The sequence below is a fragment of the Meleagris gallopavo genome, chromosome 19, assembly GCF_905368555.1.
Source record: "Meleagris gallopavo chromosome 19, MGAL_WU_HG_1.1, whole genome shotgun sequence".
Classification (NCBI taxonomy): domain Eukaryota; kingdom Metazoa; phylum Chordata; class Aves; order Galliformes; family Phasianidae; genus Meleagris; species Meleagris gallopavo.
The window spans coordinates 7,534,718-7,552,555 of record NC_139422.1 but is presented as its reverse complement, the minus strand read 5'-3'; the positions used below and the strand labels follow the sequence as shown (position 1 = coordinate 7,552,555).

Below are 17,838 nucleotides of genomic sequence, written 5' to 3'. Positions count from 1 at the left end.
CCTGTATGGCAGACAGCATCTCACACAATGTTTAGTCTCTGCTCCCCGTCTCTCCCACTGTCTCCCACTCTTATCAGGCTGTTCTTGAACTCTGCTGGGATGCAGGGAGCAAAAGGAAGGCTGAGACATGGAGCTCCTGCAGAGGAAGCCCACATTTTGGGGGAGTTTTTTGTTTTAGTGTTCTTTATTAAAAAAAAACAACAAACAAACACAAAAACAGGGGAGAAATTTTAGTGGCAGAGGTACCACTTTAGTTAATCTTTCAAACTTTGGGGCCTAAAGGCTCAACCTTTGAACTGAGTAACTTTGATCATTCCAGGGGACATTTTCCCAAATCCGGACTTCTCCGAGATGGCACTTTATAAAACACAAAAAGTGGATAAAGTTCCTTTTCATGCAAGATTTTCACCAGGAGCAGACAAATCTATTTCCTGGCAAAGCTGCAGTTGCCTGCCAGCAGCCCAAGGCTCTCCCACACGGCAAGAAGCGCTAACGAAGAAATAAATCCTATGGCAGCTCACAACACCTAAAATTAGCAGTTAAATTTATGCAGGCAGGTTTCATGCAGGAATTTAAAAGCAGTCCATGGGTGTTAGATGAGTAAGCAGCAGAAATCCCTGCAGTGGGACTGGTGCTTTTGTTATCCACAGATGATAAAACAAACAAAAACAAGCAAGGGGCAGTAGAGTAGTTTCTTCCATGGAGAATACAGGAAGGGGGAAGGAAAGAGGACCTTGAGCTGTCACTCAAGGACTTGGAGCAGCCCAAGCCTGGAAACACTTGGTGCTATGCTCCTGAGGCTGCTCAGAGCTGGAGGTGAGGCTAGGATTGGAGCTGGCTCTGCAGAGGAGAAGCAGTGCCCTGAGCATGCCTGGGTTGCCTCATGCTCCCCAAGATGCATCGCAAGAAGCCGTGCAAAGTGAATGTGGAGATTTTGTCAACTGACTTTGATTGCTGCTTGATAATTATTGAAAGTGCTGAGGAGATCAGTGTGGGCAGGAGGTATTCATCTGCAGTCTGTCAGCTGAGGGGAGAGCAGCATGCCATGCTAATTGGCTGGTGCTAATGAGGAGTCTAAAGCCTTTCTGTCCCTCTGCACAATTCACGCCTGACAGGCCCTGAATGATGCAGGGCTGTTGGAAGAGCACGTGTCCTGGCTTTGTCTTCTTGCATGAGCCATGCTCAGCCTGCAGTGAGTCCCAGCACCACCTCACCACGACTAAAATGTCCCTGTGTTGTGGGTTGGGGTGGCTGTTGGAGCTGTGTGTGCTAGTGGATGGCAGCAGCAGGTCTGGAGATGCTGGAGGTGTGTGGGTAGAGGGAGGCTGAGAGCAAATGCCAAATGTAAAGCCACCCATTTGTCTGGCCCCTGTTGCCTGCTTCCCACTCCAGCAGCTGAAGGCTGAGTAAATAGGAAGCATTTTCCACACATCCCATCCCATCCTTCTCTGTTGATGAGCTCAGAGCACTCCTGCATGTGGCTCTGTGTGCAACAAATGCCCCAGCAGTGAGGGCGGGGGACACAGGAACAGTGGCATAGGGCCAAGCAGTGCTGTGGCTGATAGAGGCTGGGTCTCAAATTGTCCCCAAAGTTCAGGGGTTTCAGTCTGGAGGAGGTGGGGAGAACCTCCCATGGAGTCCTTTGGTTTGCAGTACAAAATCACCTATTGCTGGAATGAATGATGGGCAGCAAAAAAATATCCTTTCTGCCAAGGAAAACAAATGGGGTCTTTCTTTAGCCATGCATTTATATAAATAAACACAGGAATATTTTGCAAGCCCTATGGGACTTGCCCGGAGTAGTATTTTGCTGAATCAGGGTGGGAGTCATCCTCCGTTGTTGAGCCTGCGCAGGAGCATGGCTGCTCTGCCTGGGCTGAGGATGCAGTGTGATGTGGGCTGTGTCCATGGAGCTGCCCCATGTCAGCAGGGCAGATGTGGCAGCTCTGAATTCTTCTCGTGCTCATGCAGAACTATACACACGTGGTTCAGTAGAAATCGCAGCATCGCAGCACGCTTTGCTCCAGAACAGCCTTCAGCATGAGGGAGCAGGGCAGGTTTTTCTGCACTTGCCACTGAAGGGACCATTTTTGCTTTCCAGTGAGTTTAGTGGCCCCCACAGTACTGTGCCATTCTCATCCCTAACGCAGGGATCACATCATGCTGTGATGAACCAGCCCAGAACTGCCTGGCTGCTGATGTACCACCCAAATTTCAAGCCATCCACAAGACCAGGCTGGTGCTGCACACCAAGATGGCCGGCCCCCTGTTGGGAAGATGGCTGCTGGGCCTACCACATTTGGCATGAGCTGAGGGTGCCCTGACACAGTGGAGATCCCCGGCGGTCCCCTCTGAGTATGGCTGTGACGGGGACAGCCGAGCTGCGCTGTGGGCTGCAGGGCGGAAGGGCAGGGGCAGCCATCTTAGATCCGTGGTTGTGGTGTGGGTGGGGGCCCAGGCGGGCGGTCAGCACCTCCTCGTCGGCCGCCCGGCCCTCCCCTCTGTGCTGCGCCCCCCATCTCGGGGGCTGGCAGGCATGGCGCAGGGGTGCCGCCCCACAGCCCCTCTCCCCTCTGGGCCTGCGGCGGCCTTGTTTGTTCTCCTCACAACGCCCTGTTATCAGCACACAACACACACAGGAAGTCCTGCCTGGGATTGTCCATCCCCGGCCTGATTTATACAGGAAGAAAAGCATAAAAAGCCGCCCTTCCACCTCAGCAGCCACCTCCTGCCTGTGCGCGGCCGGCGGGCGGCCATGCGGGGGGTGACAGGAGGGTGCCCGGCTCCTGGCCCAGGACGGCAATGGGGGGATGGCGGCCGGTGGCCACGAGGCAATGTGGCAGCGGGGCTGGTCCCAGCACAGCGAGGGACAGCGGGGCACTGCAGGTATGGGATGAGCTGTGACTGTCACAGCAGCAGAGACGGGAGGGATGGAGAAGGTCGGAAGGGTTGTGGGGCTGTGGGTGGCATTTGCCAGCTGAAAGATGTCCCCAGTGCTGGTTTGCCAGCCTGACCTGTAGCACTGCTCTTTGAAATCACTCACTGCGGCTCAGGCTGCTTTCCAGGGATGGCTGAGTCCTGGCAGCTGGATGGAGGGTTTATTTCATCTCTTGTGTTTGTGGAGGGAGGCTGCAACACTTGTGCGTGTGATTTCCATCTTTCTCTCCATAACTCCTTCTCTGTTTCCATCTGCGTGTCTCTGAACACCTCTGCTGTAACACATTATAGGGCATGTTACACAGGGCTCTGCCAAGGCTGACGCTGTGAGCCTGGAGCACGCCAGCAGCTCAGCAAAGCCTCTGGAATTTGTAACCATGGGTGTTATGTGTGCTATTTCAGTTACCTGAGGGTCCTGCCGTCCTCATCTGTGGCATTACACAGTGCAGGCAGGAGGCTCAGTTCCTCATCTGAGGTGTTGCGGGATAAAGGCTGGCTGCAGGTAGGAGCAGCTGGGTACCCACGCATGTGAAGCAGCATCGTCCCACTGAATAGCTCTTGACAGGCACAGCCAAGCATGCCTTTTCACAGGATCTAACATTCGCAGAAGAAATAATAAGATTTTGCAAGGAGTAAAATTAATGTGAAGCTCTGGCATTGCCTGGGGAGAAGTGCAAGGCAGAAGCTCGGAGGCCCTGAGCCTCTCTCACAAACCTGCCTCAACTCTGGGTAACGGTGGGGCTACAGGTGGGCACACACCTTTACCCTGGCAGGCTCTGAATGTTATCCCTTGTGATCAAGAATTCCTTCCATCACTGAGTCAGTTTCTCTCTATGCTTCTGAGCTATCAGCTCTGCACTACTTTCCCTAGAGGTGAAGAAGAGAAATTGAGTCTGGGATGCAGGCTTATTTGAGCCATTTCCCAGACTGATGCTGCAGATGGGTCTGGCTCCAGGGAGACAGATTTACAAACTGCAACAAATTAGTGTAAACGAATCTGACTCACAGTCACACCAGCAGCAGAAGTGCATGCAGAAAAAAGATTTAACTTAAGCTTTCAGGGCAGGCAGAGAAAGACAAGGAAAGGACCTTTGCAAACAGAGGAAGGTAATAAAACATGTTATTTAGTTCTCTGTCCCCTCTCCCAACATAAATGTTATAGGTCTGCCCATCACTCAGGAGGTGATGGCAAGAAGGAGCTCTGCTTGGCCGATTTCTGGACTGTAGTCTTCCTCTTGATATAGAAGGATAATTGCAGCAAAAAAAGCTGTTCAATGCAATGCTCACTGGCATGGCTGTGATTAAAGGACCAACTGAGCCATGCGTGCTACTTGCAGCCATTCCCACCACACTTTCTGTGCGCTCCTCAGGGAGTGATTCACTGGAAAAATGCAGAGTGGAAAGCTGGGGCCATTCCCCACTGACTAACGCCAGCTTTTGCCAGGGAATTTTCACAGAAAGCAGCAAGATTCAGTTTATTCCTAAGTGAGATGGATCATTTCCCAGTTTTTATGCAGCAGCCATTACTGCTGCCTTGAAATGTAGATGAGAACTCATCTGTGTGCTCTAACGGAAAATAAATGTGGCTGCAGGATGTTGTCCTGTTCACGCATTTGGTTTCGCATGGCCACATTTAGGTTGCTGTATGTCTCCGGTGGACTCAGATTCTAACATACTGCTCCTGAGACAACGTTTGTTAAGCCCTTACTGAGGCAAGAAAAAAATCACTTTGTGGGAATCTGATCTGGGTCATAATACTCATTGCACTCAGCAACTGGTGACGAGAGACTCAGTGCTATGGGCCAAGCACTTTTCTTGGTTTGACCTGCTTTGATCCCACTGACATCAATGGACTCCACTAGATTTCCACTGAGATAACTGATCTGTAGCTGACGCAATGGAGAACAATATGGAACATAATAGAATAGTGGGAGGTCTTTTTCCTTACAGAACTCTGCAGAACAGGGGCTGCTCCGGAGCCTAAACTTCAGTGTAACATTTACAAACAGCTTTATGAAAAGCCTGAGCAAAAGAATTTGTCCTAAGACAGAAAAAGCTGATTCCCCTTTTTTTCAGAATCACCAAAAATTCCTATTCCTTCAGCAAGTAGTCCCAGTTCTGAGCCAGATCCCCATGGAGGCCAGCGAGAGACCATTGTGCACAGCAGGTACAGGGTCAGACATGCCTTGTGGTAGCTGAGAGGTTTTGCATCTGTATGTGTGTCACTCTGCTGTCTTTCTCCCCATCCATCCATCTTCAGCTGTCACTTCAGCACTTCTGGCCCCTGTATGTGAGCACATTGCATGAGGGTCGGATCCGGGGCTGGGTGGCAGTTCTACCTTCTGGCCCACCTGGTGTGTGGTTAGAGATCTGCTTTGGGTGAGGCACCCTGTAGCTGGCACTGATGGTAGAACCAGTGGGAAACGAGGAGATTTAACATTGTTAAATCTAAGAGGGAGGTTGGCCAGAAACATTTCTGTCTTGGCCTGGAGACAAGTATTAATATTAGATATCGTGGGAGTATGCTTCTAAAGTGCAAGGGAGAAAGCTTTGGAGGAAGCAGGGAAACTGCCTGTCCAAGGAAGACTTCAGATTCAGGCAGACGTGCAGCTGCAAGCCAAAATGCCTTACTGCCCTGGTGAGCAGCTCATCGCACCGATGTTAGCTGAGCCAATTTCTGACCTTCCCCTGCTCAGAGCTGATGGAACATCACTGTCTTCAAGGGAACTTTGCCAGGCTATGTCCTGCAGGATTTCCTCCCAGCATAATGAATATTGGCATACAAGGCACTGAACCCTCCCTACGAGTGGACGATTAAGTGCTCTTTTAATGGGCTATCTGCAGTTCTTAAGCAGATAACATGGGCTCTGGCATGTTATGTTATGTTATACGCAAAGATTTGGCCAAGTAAATGGAGCTGAAAAGCAAACATTTTGTAACTCAAATAATTGCAGAATTTTAAAATAATGCACTTCAGGAATTGTTGTGGAATGGTTGAGAGGGTTTTAAGGGAGACCGTGAAGGCACTGTGTTTAGTCCTGCAGTGAGGGATCTTTATATGAGCACATGAAAATGCTGCTGGTGGTAGAACACAGTGCTGGGGTACAGCAGGTGGCATCCCAAGTGAGAGGAAGGGAACTTTGATATAGCTGGGGGGTGTCAGCAGGAATGGGGCACCTACTTCTCACCGAGCTATGGGAAGCATCTGGGACCCCACACAGGTCCCTCACGGGCTGGATCACTGATACCTGCCTGCAGGACAAAGGGTGTGTAACCACGGGCTTTGCTGTTCCGACAGTGAGAAACCAAGATGCTCCTTAAGGAAAGGATCCACGCTTGGGCTGGATGACGGAGCACTGCGGATAAGGTGAGTGTATTGGCTGTGGAGTTAGACCCTGTGCTTTCCATAGAGCCAGACAGAAGCTTTCCACCGCCCTCTGAGCACATTTTGCAACTATTAAGCAAGTTGAGTATCAGGCACCATTCATCTCCCCATAAACCAGAAAACAACAGTAATGCTTTCTGCGCAGTAAGATAATTACTGTCCCTCTGAGGCTCTTGGGAAAAGCTGCCTGTGCTTCGCGCTTAGGAGATTACGTGAGCTGCAATCGTTCCCCAGAGGTTGGCTGAGTGAGCAAACTGTTCTGTTTCCTGCTTGTGCAATGTATGATGCTGTGTAACACGGCGCTGCGCTTCCACCAGCAGCCAGCCCTCCCCTCACTGCAGGCAGTGCTCCTGCCTCTGGATCCCGTCGTCCTGCTTGACAGTGAAGCTCCATCTCCGCCAGCACATCCCAGAGCTGATTCCCAGCTGCTCCACTCTCTTCCCTGGGTAGAACACGAGCAAAACTGCCACACGGGCCCACCTGTGGGTCCCGCAGCACACCTCGCATGCAGCGGCTTTGCTGCAGGGCGCAACGCAACTCATGGCAGCTCCAATTCCACGGGGAAGCCAGTGAGCTCAGTTGCTCTTTTGCAGCTATTATTGTTTAACTGGTAAATATTTCCTTTAAATGCCTACATGATTTAAAAAAAAAAAAAAAACAACACAACTTGCAAAACTTAATGGGAACAAATATTCCCAGGAGGGTGTATCCTGCCATTCATTTACACATCAGACCCCTGCTATCTTTAAGGCTGGTTCTGAGCATGGGCAGGCGCCTAAGTCATTTGAAAAACAATAAGCCTCTGTGCTCTAATTTCCCAGGGAAAAATGTAGACAAAACAAGTGGCAGTTTGGCACTAACCGAACAGCAGATTTTTTTTATTTGATAAATAAATGAGTGCTTAATAGCCTCATCGGTCCCAGGGCATCCAAGGGAGCCTTGAAGCATCCCAAGGGCTCGCAGGGCTGATCCCTGTCCCGGCAACTCACTGCACTGTCCTGCAGGAGTTTGCTGTCGGAATGAGCTCAGGGAGATCACGGGGGCACAGTGGGACCCTATGGAGCGGTGTGATGTGTTGGGTGTCCGGGGGAAGGAGATGCAGAACCAGACACAGTCTGTATTAGCACAGAGAGATAAATTTGCCCTGGTCACTGCACCGGTGATGGGAGATTTCACGGTAGCCTGGGAAGGGCTGGGGCTTCGCAGGGATCTCCCTGCCTCGCCGTTAATCCCTTGCCCACCCAGGAGAGCCGCCCTGCGACGGGGTCGGGGACCTCGTAGCGCGGTGCGGGGCCGTCCGGGCGCTCTGCAGGTGAGCCTGGAAGCCGGCACAGAAGCAGCGACAGCACAGGGGACCGCGGCAGCGCGTAACGGGGCCAGGCTGCGGCGGGGGGTTCTGCCCTGTGCCGGAGCGGCTCGGCGGGGGCAGGTGGCGGGCGGCGGGGCGGAGGCAGGCGGAGGCTCCCCGGGTCCCGGCGCTTCCCCCAGGCCGGGTGGCTCCGCTTTCCTCCCCGCCGGGAGCTCATTGGGTCGGGGCGGAGGGACCGGCTTCGGCCCGGGGGGGAGGAAACGCGCGGGGGGCCGCGGCGCGGCGGCGACTCCGAGGCTCCGCCACCGCCAGCGGTGAGTCCCGGCGGCTGCGGCCGCTGCCCGGGGTGGGGAGAGGGGTCGGAGCGGCGTGGGGGGACCGCGTCAGCCACAGCCGCATCCTCCGCGGGGCGAAGCGGGCGGCTGGGGGAGCGGGGACGGCACCGCGCGGGGCGGGAGGCGGCGGCGGAGCGGGACCGGAGGGGCTGCGGGGCTGCGGGCAGGGGCCGGCCGGGGGAGGGTCCCGGGGGGTGCGGGCAGGGATCGTCCTGCCCCGGGGGGTGCGGAGCTGTGCGTGCGGGGTTTGGGCCTGTTGCGGGCTGGGGGTGGCATCCCTGTGCGCCCGGCGTCTGCACCGTGCAGCCTCTTCTGCTGCGCATGGAGCCAGAGCCTCTCTTGTGCTGCTTCCCTGCACCCCGCTCCGCGGATCCCGCTGCCCTGCACGCTCCTGTCCCTGCATCCTGCTCCCATCGTGTCTGCATCTCTGCTGCCGTCGTGCCCGTGTCCCCGTGCTCCATGGTGCCCAGGTCTCAGCCTGTGCAGAAACAGTTGGAAATCTTTGTAAGGGAAAATCCATCCCCCTGATGCTGGTGCCCTCCAGGAGGGTCTGGCAGCCTGAGGGCACCATTGGGAGCAGAGGTTCCACCTGCAGAAGCAGGCCGTGCTCTTCCAAGAAGTGCAGCTTGTGTTGTCCTGGGAGTTACTGCTTCCTCCTGAAGGGCAGGGTTCTCTTGCATCACTTTGGAGACAGACCCTATCTCATGCTGCTAGCATCACCTGGAGTTTTAGCCTGGCTTTTTTGGGCAGAGCTGGACGAAGCACTGCCCGTGTCAACTCCCTTATGGGTTGTATTTTCCCGTTGGTTGCTGTTGCAAGTTAGAGAGCACAGAGGCAGAATGGGAAAGGTTCTGGCTGGGAGGAGCGGCCCCACAGCCTCCCTCCAGGAGCACATGGCTGAACCCATAACCAGCAAAAGCTCAGGTGCTCCTATGTAGCTTAATATTCCTTTAAAAAAGGAATATTAGAATAGTAGTGAGAACAGGTTGGAGGATTTCCTGCAGTTTTGGAGGGGCTGATTTTCATAAACTCATAAAAAACACAAGTATTTACTATCATATTTTCCACTTTTGAAACTTTATCCGGTATTAAGCAACCATAATTTTACGACCCAGAGGGACATTCTGACTACTTGAGGTAGGACAATGCTGCTCTATTTCGAAAAGAAAGAAGCAAGCTGTCTGTGTTTTAAGCTTGTGCCCTGTGTTTCTTGCCTTCCCCACGGGGAAAGTTCCCATGGCGGCTGCAGGAATTCTGTGGGAGGACTGCGATGGTTGGCAGAGTTTGACTTACAGACCTTTGGAGTAGCACCGCTGGCCAGGGGATCTGTGGCTGGAAGGAAAATATGTGTCTGTGTGTAGCTCTGGGAAGGCACAGGCAGGCCGGGCTGTGTGCCTGCATCCTGGCTGCGATGGGTGCCTGGCTCGGTGCGGAGCCTTTGCCTCACTGGTGATGCCATTTGCAGGAGGGGCTTCCTGTGCCTCCTTCACCTGAACAAAGAGATGCTGCTGCCTGGCTTGGAGAGGGATTTGGAGATTTACAGGTCTACAGATGAATATTCCCAACAGCTCAGTGTTAGGAATTGTCCCAGAGGAGTTTGCAGCTTTCTGGTCCAGTCTCACCCCATGTCACGAGAGGATTTTAGAACCTTTTAGGTAGCTCTTTTTATCTGCAGTTTCAGAAGATTGTTTCCTGTTGTGCTGCGTCCCAGTAAAGCAACTTATTTTCCAAAGATTAATCAGAAAGACTGACTCCTTCTTTAATTGTCATGTGCTTAAGGTGGGATTCTTTATTCCTTCCTCCTTTAACTGCTGCCATCCAGAGGCCAACTGTTTTGTTTAAATTGGATATTTTTTAAATTAGGCATTGTTATTGACCTTCTTCAGCCCTGCTTCATATTTGTCCCATTGCTAGAAAATCAAAGCCTCTTTATTTCCGACTCAGTACTCACTCTGTATACAGACGGTACATATGGCCCTTAAAGCACTTTTCCCTGGCAAGAACTTGTATTTTAAAGAGAAGAAGATCAGATTTCAGTATGTTATGTGGTGGGAAAACGCAGCTTTACAATGCTGTATGGATTAAGAAATTACAGGCCATTGTTTTGGCCTTGCTGCCTGGAATTGGCTGCATGTTTTGGAATGATGCAGGTTCTTTCTGTGCAGCCCAAGAAGGGGTGCAGCCCCTGGTGTGTACCAGCAGGAGCCTGCCTCAGCAATGGCCCCCTCCCACATGTCCCCTGTTCCCAGTGCTGTGACCCGCCGGGTTCTGTACCCCCCTGTGTGTCACTGGGAAGCAGACAACCTCATTCTTCTTTGTCTTACATCCTGCCAAAGCTTGCAATAAGGCATAGCACAGCACGGCCACCCCACCCAGCACGTGGGGATGTCTTACAGGGATATTTCTATTCCCTTAGCACAAACCTGGCCATCAGTCTCACCATACATCCCTTGGATGCCATTACCTGGGGATGGGCACCGTGTGCTCACACTGCTATTCTCTCTGTTCCAGAGTTCGCCGCTGAGCAGCAAGCCATGCAGTAGGAGCCCATGCTTCCCACCGAGGAGTGAGCCTGGTGTGTGCCACACAGCCCAGAGTGCTGCAGGGAGGAGACAGGACATGCACCGAATCAGCTGCCTTCTTTCGGGACTCGCCTTCATCCTCAGTGCCACCAGCACAGACAGTTTTGCCCGGGTGGGGTAAGCCTCCTTTTATTCTGCATCTCCCAGATCTGTCCTCATGAGTACACACTGAGCCCCTCTGCAAGGCACGGCATGGCTCGTCCTCACCCACGATGGAGAGCACCGTGGGGCACCAGGGGCACCTGGCTGGGTGAGGAGTTGGGAGGAAGCTCTGCAGAGTCACATCTTGGCTGGGGTCTGCTTTCTTCCTAGGAATTGGGTCTGACGCTGTCCCTACATCCCAGCACAGCCTAAGCATCTCCATGGCCAAAGGAGGCTCAGTGCTCAATGCCCCAGTTTCTTCCCCTACTGAAAGGAGCTTGAGCTCAGCCCCCGCCCTCTAGATCCAGCTCATTTTCTTCAAAGTTTGTTTTTACATTGAAATTCTCTCCTCTAGAATTAAACCTTTCACATTCTGGTCGTGACTAAACCCACGGGCTGAATTCCTCTCTCGCACGCACGCAACTGCAGCTATAGCTTTATTATAACATTTGCAAAGCAAACAATTTCCATTTAAAAACTGCATCTTCTGTAACGTTAACCAGTGAAGCTGAAAGGAGTTTCTCTAGAGTTAATGGAAGCCAGCTGATGTCCATGCTAAGTCCCAGCCTTTTAATTCTAGCTCATAATTGAGCTGGGAGGCTGAGATGAGCACGCAAGTTCCTTGGTGGGACTGACCTGCTGGAGAATGTTGAAGAGAAAGAATCTTTAACTGATCCTGCTTGGCTGCTGGCCTTGGGAATGTTTTTGACTGGGTTTCAATTATCTTAGCAGGAACGGAAGGTGACTTTCCTCTGTCTTCTATCTTTTTACCATCAGCCTGATTCTTTCTGTGGAATCATTAATTTATTGGTGTCCAAAGACACATCAGGTTCAGGAGCGCAGAAAGCTCAGAAAGGGAAAGATACGTCTCAAAAGTGATTGATTTTAGGTTGAAGCGAGACAGAGAATGGAAGGAGAACTACTCTGAATAAATTTCCCTTAAATCTGGACCCCAACTGTTTAGGATGGAGAAAGTTTGCAGGGTGTGAGGGGGGTCAGTGCTTTTGTGCAGGGGCTGGGGAGGAAGGGGCCGTGCAACCCATAGTGCTGGAGCTTTGTGTTGCTGCCCCTAACAGCATGAAGTCACCTCCTGGGTCACTTGGGCAATGAGCCACTGCCTCTTAAATAGCCGTGTGCAATTAGGAGTTGTCAGGCCACGTCCCCAGCTGGTGTAAATCAGCACGGCCCTTTCAGGATGATGGGGGAAGCAGCGAGTTGTTTGCCAACCATTGCCTGACCTGTTCTCCTTTGCTCAGCCGCAGGACCTGCGCTGCGGAGCCGCGGAGCCGCACAGCTGCCCACACCGAGTCCCACGTGCAGCCCGTGTATCTGCCCTACCTCACCACCTGCCAGGGCCACCGCCTGTGCAGCACCTACAGGTAGGGGGAAGCAGCATCCACAGCAGTGTGAGAGCCGGGCTGGGGGCTTAGGGCTGCCCCCGACACTCAGCCTCATCTCTGTACCGCAGGACCATCTATAAGGTTGCCTACCGGCAGGTGTACAAACAGGTACCTCAGCCTGTGGTCTCGTGCTGTCCTGGATGGAGCAGAACCAGCAGCTACCAGCTCAGCTGCAACACAGGTAACAAAGCCACTGGGCCACCCCAGCGCCCTGGTCACTTTGCTGTCTCCCAGTCCCTTGATTCTGGGTGGGTCACGTCCCAGCAGCCAGCTCTCTTGTTGACCAGCACCAACAGTCTGATTCTTTCATCTGTGTTTTCAGCATCCAATAGAACAACCAAATGTGGCTCAATTTCTGATTAATTTCTAGGCTTTCTTGGCTGCCTCAGGCCTTTTTTCTGTGGGATCGCTTATTAACTTTAGAGTTACCAGAGGATGAATAAAGTTAGCGAGTTCTTTCCATATAAATCAGCAGTAATGGAAGGGAAATGCTTTCTGGAGGAGATTGTGATGTGCAACATAAAGCAAATGCAGAACACATCAGCACGTCAGCAGCTAATCTGTCTCCAGAGGAGACATAGAGCAACACCAGACGCTCTCCTGAGCCGTCAGGGTGCAGTGTGGCCCTCCTTCCCCTGACCTGTGCAGGCCCCTCAGCCTCTTTCCAAACCAAGGCCTGTTTATCCCACTCCTGCTGCTCCCACCACACCCCCCCAGCAGGATGGATCAGCCCATGGCCAGAGCTGGCACAAGACCGTGCTGTCGTGTGTGTGCACAATGCATACGTATGGAGATAGAGGAGGAGATGCCCAGTCCCACCAAGTGATGCTGTGCTTGTTTGCTCTCACAGCTCTGTGCCAGTTGCCATGCCAGAATGGCGGCCGCTGCACCTTCCCTGGAAGATGTGCCTGCCCACCCGGCTGGATGGGGCCTTCCTGCCAGACAGGTACTGCTGCACCCTGCTCCCCTCCTGGCACCTCCTGGCATAGAAGACCATGCTAGGTCAGCATGAGCTGGGGCTGTGCACTGCTGTGACTGCAGTCTGCAAAGGGCCTTCAGCAGAACAGCCCTCACACACATGGGGCTGTCCCAAGACTGCATATTTACAGTGACCCATCTCCCAGCCTTTGTAAACTCTTGCTGTAAACGAAGACGCTCATTTGCTGCAGAACCTAAATCTGTAAAGCAAAAAGATCCGGGGGTGGAGGGGAAGGGCTCCTCTCCCGTGCAAGAGCAGCCTGATGCCTCACTGGAGCACAGGGATATCCAGCAGAGCACACCAGCACGGTGCAAACCACGTCCAACACTTCTCCTGGCCGTCCACCCTCCTGTAAGGCAGAGGAGGAGTGTGTGGCACTGACCTGAGCTGGACAGGGCAGGGTAAGGCTGAGCACATCTCTGACAGCTCCAGCGCTGGGGAAAGGATTTTCCCACTGCCTAGAACAGATTTGCCCAGGCGTGGGAAGCAGCTCTGCTCATTTTGCTTTGTGGGAACAGCTTTAATAACTCCCCCGTGTGAGGAGAGGTTACTGGGTTTTATACACACTTGAAAGGCTGATAGCTCCTCACCACAGCTGGCTGGAACCAAAACCCTGACCATAAATCCAGGATGAGAGCCAGGCACTGAGAGCAGCAGTATGGAGCCGCCTGCACTCCTCTGCTCAAGGATGGTGCCTTTTGTGGCCAAAGTATGGGCATTTCTAGGTTTATCTTTGGCATTTTACCCTTAGGAGGATGAGAGGGATGTAGGAAAGAGGCCAAATTTTTCCTCTGGATAAATAAGTAATACGAGTATCCTATATTTACACCAACATCTTCTTAGCCCTCCTACCCTGTCTGAGGGTCATCCACAAAGGCACCAGCCATGTTTGGGGAGGCTGACCTGGGCCTTGGCCCATCACATCCCCACCCCGAGGATGTCAGTGTGGCTCCGGCAGGGGGAGCAGCACCTCTGCTCCATCTGCACCTCTGTCCCTGAGCATTTTACTCCCAGCCCTGTCCTCACGGAGCCATCCCTGTGCTTTCAGATGCAGATGAATGCGCCAGCCGGAGCCATGGGTGCAGCCAGCTCTGCGTCAATACAGCTGGGAGCTTCCATTGTGCCTGCTGGGATGGCTTTAGCCTCGCTGCTGATAATAAGGCATGCCAGCCCGTGGTGCCAGGCCCCGAGCCAGGAACCTTCAGCCAAGCAGGTAACTGCCCATTGCTGCAGCATAGTAGCAGCTGCTCGGGGGCTTTGGTGAAACCTGGGATTAACACAGCAGCACGGGGTGGCTAGAGAAGGACTGGCAAGAGTGAGGAGATGGAATAAAACCTGCCTTGTGCACAAGCCCAGGCCTTGCAGGGGTGACAAAGCCTGGCTGTGCTGCGTGGTGGTCAGGACTGCAGCTGTGCTCTTCGTCATCATCATCATCATCATCATCCTTCCTGTGGGGCAGACCCATCCAGAGCCACAAGGAGCATCAGGAGCTGCTGGTGACGGCCCATTATTACTTTTGGTACGCGCTGTGACACTTCAAACTCGTACCGTGAGTAATAATGCGCTGTGGTCAGCACTGGCATCACGTGGGCAACACCTGGGAGAGCCATCTACGTGTCCCAAACACCACCTGCTTTTGTCCTGTGTCTGCAGCAGAGCTCACCATGGGACAGGGAAGACGTGGGTGCCACCTCATTTGTTGACAGCAAAGGCATGAAAGGATATTTTGTCCTTTAAGCATCACCCCACAGCCTGAGAAACTCCCTCACTTCATTCTAGGTACTGCTGTGCTTGCAGTGGGCACTGCAGCCAGTTCCTGAACCCTGAGATTCCCTAGGAGGGGAGCAGCAAGCAGCAGTGCTTACCCTGAGCTCACCACATCCTACTTCCCCTCAGGCAATGGATTTTTACTAACTAACCCATCTTGGTCCTTTTTTTTCAGATTCCTCCAGTGAAATGAAGGAAGAAATGAAAGACCTGAAGAACAGAGTGGAAGCACTGGAGCAGGTGGGTGTTTGGTGTCCCCATCTGCCCCTTCCTGCGGCCACGTGCAGCCAGCTCCAAGCCCGGGCTGTGCACAGCCAGGGTTTCCCTCCACCCCTGCTCTATTTTTAACACCACGCTGACCTCAGGCAGGCAGGGAGCAGGCAAGGATCCCAGCTGGGCTCCACACAGCAAGCAGAGCCTCACAGCAGCTCTTCCAGCCCAGCGGCCCTTTGAATGCAACCAAACATTGTGCTGAGGCACCTCCTGACTGCTCACGGCTCCTCTTCTCCCTGCAGAAACTCCAGTTGGTGCTGGCTCCCTTCCACAACCTCATGCCATCTGCACCAGAGGACGTTGGCACAGACCCCATCAGCCGACTGTCCCACTCCCTTCAGCAACTGGATAGAATTGACTCCTTGAGCGAGCAGATCTCCTTCCTGGAGGAGCGGCTGGAGACATGTAAGTGCCTGCAAAAAGGAGGGGTGAAGCGTTGCACTGCACCTGTCCCCATTTTTCCCCCACACATTCAAACACCACTGACACAGCCTCAGACCTCAGTGCCACAGCTTTGCTCGGGGCTGTTTGTGCCACGGACCTTGGCTGTGGGGAGCAGATGCAAGCCAGCAAGATCAGTAACACATAAATCACTATTAATCTTGATCTTCTCTCAAACTCAGCAGCCTGTAATTAATAAGAGATGAATGTAAGCAACCCATTAGCTTCATTCTAAAGCTGTCTGTTTGGCTGCACCATCTGATTGCGCTCATAGCAGCCAGAGTAAGAGAGGCACACGGAAACAGGGTTCTTGGGCAGAAGCAGAGGGAGACTGCCTTGAGCAGTGGGGCACATCTCACAACACTCACCAGCTCTTCGCCCTCCCTGTAGCACCGTAACTTAGTCCAGGATGAAATTAAAAGAAAAGCCCCAAGACTTAAAAACTTAACAGTCCAAAAAGTCAATCAGGAAAGTTTAGGGAGCGTGCCCAAGTTGGCAGATTTATGAGCCTGGGAAGTTTTAGGCATGTTTCTTTTTGAAGTCTGTAGAACAGTACTTTGTCACGAAGTGCACCACAGAGGTGCCTTAAATAGCAGACACTGGAGTGGCAGCAGCCTCGTGCTAAAGGCACAGGGATTACATTGCCTGGTAAGTGGAAGGGACAGGGAGGTTTCAGGGCATGCCCAGTCCCAGTTCACTGCTTGTGCTAATGGCTTAGGCATAAAGACTTCAAAGAGCTTGCTTGAAGCTGCAAATTGATGCTTAAAGAAAAACTCAAAGGGATAATTACAAAAACCTACAAGTGTCACAGTAGGCTAGGTTTCCTAGCATTGCCCTATGCTTATTATTAGTGACAGCACTGAGGAATGGGAGCAGCATCACAAGGTAACATGGATTTGTTCCAAGGGATGACTCCAAAATCCTGTATTTAGCTTCTGCCAAGCCTGTTCCAGCAGGCAAAACTTGCCTTTGTCCCTCCAGTGTTCTTGGAAGTCCCTGGAGGATACAAGACTCTTCTGTTGTACTGCAGTGAGTGCAAAGCATCAGCTGCAGCCGTGGTCAGGACAGCCCAGTCCCAGCTGGCCTTCTTTTCAGTGCCTTCCCTGCCTTGAGGTGCTATCATGGGCTTACCAGGCTCAGAGCCAGCAGGATGGAACCAGCAGGGGGCTGTTTGGCAAAGGAAAAACAGTAGAGGTAGATGACATTTATATAGGTGTCGAGGTCAACCTCATCTTTCTAGGGGAAAGAGACAGTGAGATTATTTAGCATGTGAGGAGACAGGGGAGGTGGTTACAGCCAGCACAGAGAACCTGCTCTTCTGTACCCATTGCTATGTTGGTTGGAGGTGCCAGCCCCCACCACCACACCAAACCCTGGCTAACAACAGTGCTGCATTATTACTACTTTTTTTTTTTTTTTTTTTAATCTTTCCAGGTTCCTGCAAGAATGAACTCTAGCTGAGCACCCAAAGAATCAGAACAGGCAGACTGCATCTGTACTTGTCTCTCTCTCCAGCCCCAGGCTGGGGCTGAAGACACATCATCTCCAGGAAGACGCAGGGTAGAATGAGAAGGCTGGTTTCCCATCAGATGCCCAGTATTTTCTTTTCCAACTCACCTTATCAAAGGTCATGAAGTTACTTCCAAACTGGACTTTTAAGCCTGAGCATCTCACCCCACTCCTGCTGGAGAGGCAGAAAATAAATGCCTTACCTCATGCCATTAGCAGTGCCTGTCTGGCTGTGCCAGAGATTGGCTCTACACAAATTCATGTGGTGCTTGGTTTTGTTTGCCTCTTCCTTAGCCCTGTAGGGCAGTAACCATAATGCTTTTACACAGGCCTGAAGGCATAGAGCCTGGTTTTATTATTTTAATGCAAAAACCTTTCCCTGTGACTCTCCCATCATCAGCACAGAGCAGACAGGGATAAACCTGCATCACTCAGCTGTGCCAACAGGGTGAGGCCAAGTCCCCTGCAGACGGAGTCCAGACAAAGCCCACTTGTTTACACTGGCACAGCACCAACTGTTAAGGTGGCTGTTTTCCCCCCACCCAACCGTTGCTGCTTTGGCAGTCCACACCAAGTTCCCTAGCTCTGTTTGTTCAAGCCAACGTTGCAGGTATAGCAGAGCAGACGTGAGCAATTCGGTACAACACTTTGCTACAACCACAGTGCAGGAGGAGCCCTGTGGGTACAGCCATAATGCAGAGTTACACTACAATAAAGTCTCCTACTGTGCACAGAGGCCACAGGCTCATTACTGGAAGGATGGAGCTCCCTCCATGGCCC

At 52.5% G+C, this 17,838-nt stretch overlaps 1 protein-coding gene across 5 annotated transcripts; it reads left to right on the top strand.

The window, feature by feature from the left end:
• The first annotated feature begins 2,696 nt into the window (after nt 1-2,696).
• Nucleotides 2,697-17,315, top strand: EGFL7 (EGF like domain multiple 7). Of its 5 annotated transcripts, XM_010720996.4 has the most exons (10): nt 2,697-2,886; nt 6,236-6,304; nt 10,478-10,665; nt 11,946-12,068; nt 12,158-12,270; nt 12,940-13,035; nt 14,117-14,281; nt 15,011-15,075; nt 15,351-15,513; nt 16,984-17,315. In XM_010720996.4, exons 3-10 carry the CDS (start codon nt 10,586-10,588, stop codon nt 17,004-17,006), a joined length of 828 nt encoding a protein of 275 aa, XP_010719298.1. In that variant the 5' UTR covers nt 2,697-2,886; nt 6,236-6,304; nt 10,478-10,585; the 3' UTR covers nt 17,007-17,315. The 5 variants fall into 5 exon arrangements, with proteins under 5 accessions (XP_010719298.1, XP_085095237.1, XP_085095236.1 ...); XM_019621503.3 differs by lacking the exons at nt 2,697-2,886; nt 6,236-6,304 and adding an exon at nt 7,251-7,634; XM_085239112.1 differs by lacking the exons at nt 2,697-2,886; nt 6,236-6,304 and adding an exon at nt 7,791-7,945.
• Nucleotides 17,316-17,838: the final 523 nt, after the last annotated feature.

What these genes read in the sequence shown, in the direction of transcription:
- EGFL7 (XM_019621503.3), top strand. Translation starts at nt 7,380, where the DNA reads ATGGAGCGGTGTGATGTGTTGGGTGTCCGGGGGAAGGAGATGCAGAAC. An exon ending in GGGGCCTTCCTGCCAGACAG is followed by an intron (nt 13,036 to 14,116) that starts GTACTGCTGCAC and finishes CTGTGCTTTCAG; the next exon opens with ATGCAGATGAATGCGCCAGC. An exon ending in AGGAACCTTCAGCCAAGCAG is followed by an intron (nt 14,282 to 15,010) that starts GTAACTGCCCAT and finishes CTTTTTTTTCAG; the next exon opens with ATTCCTCCAGTGAAATGAAG.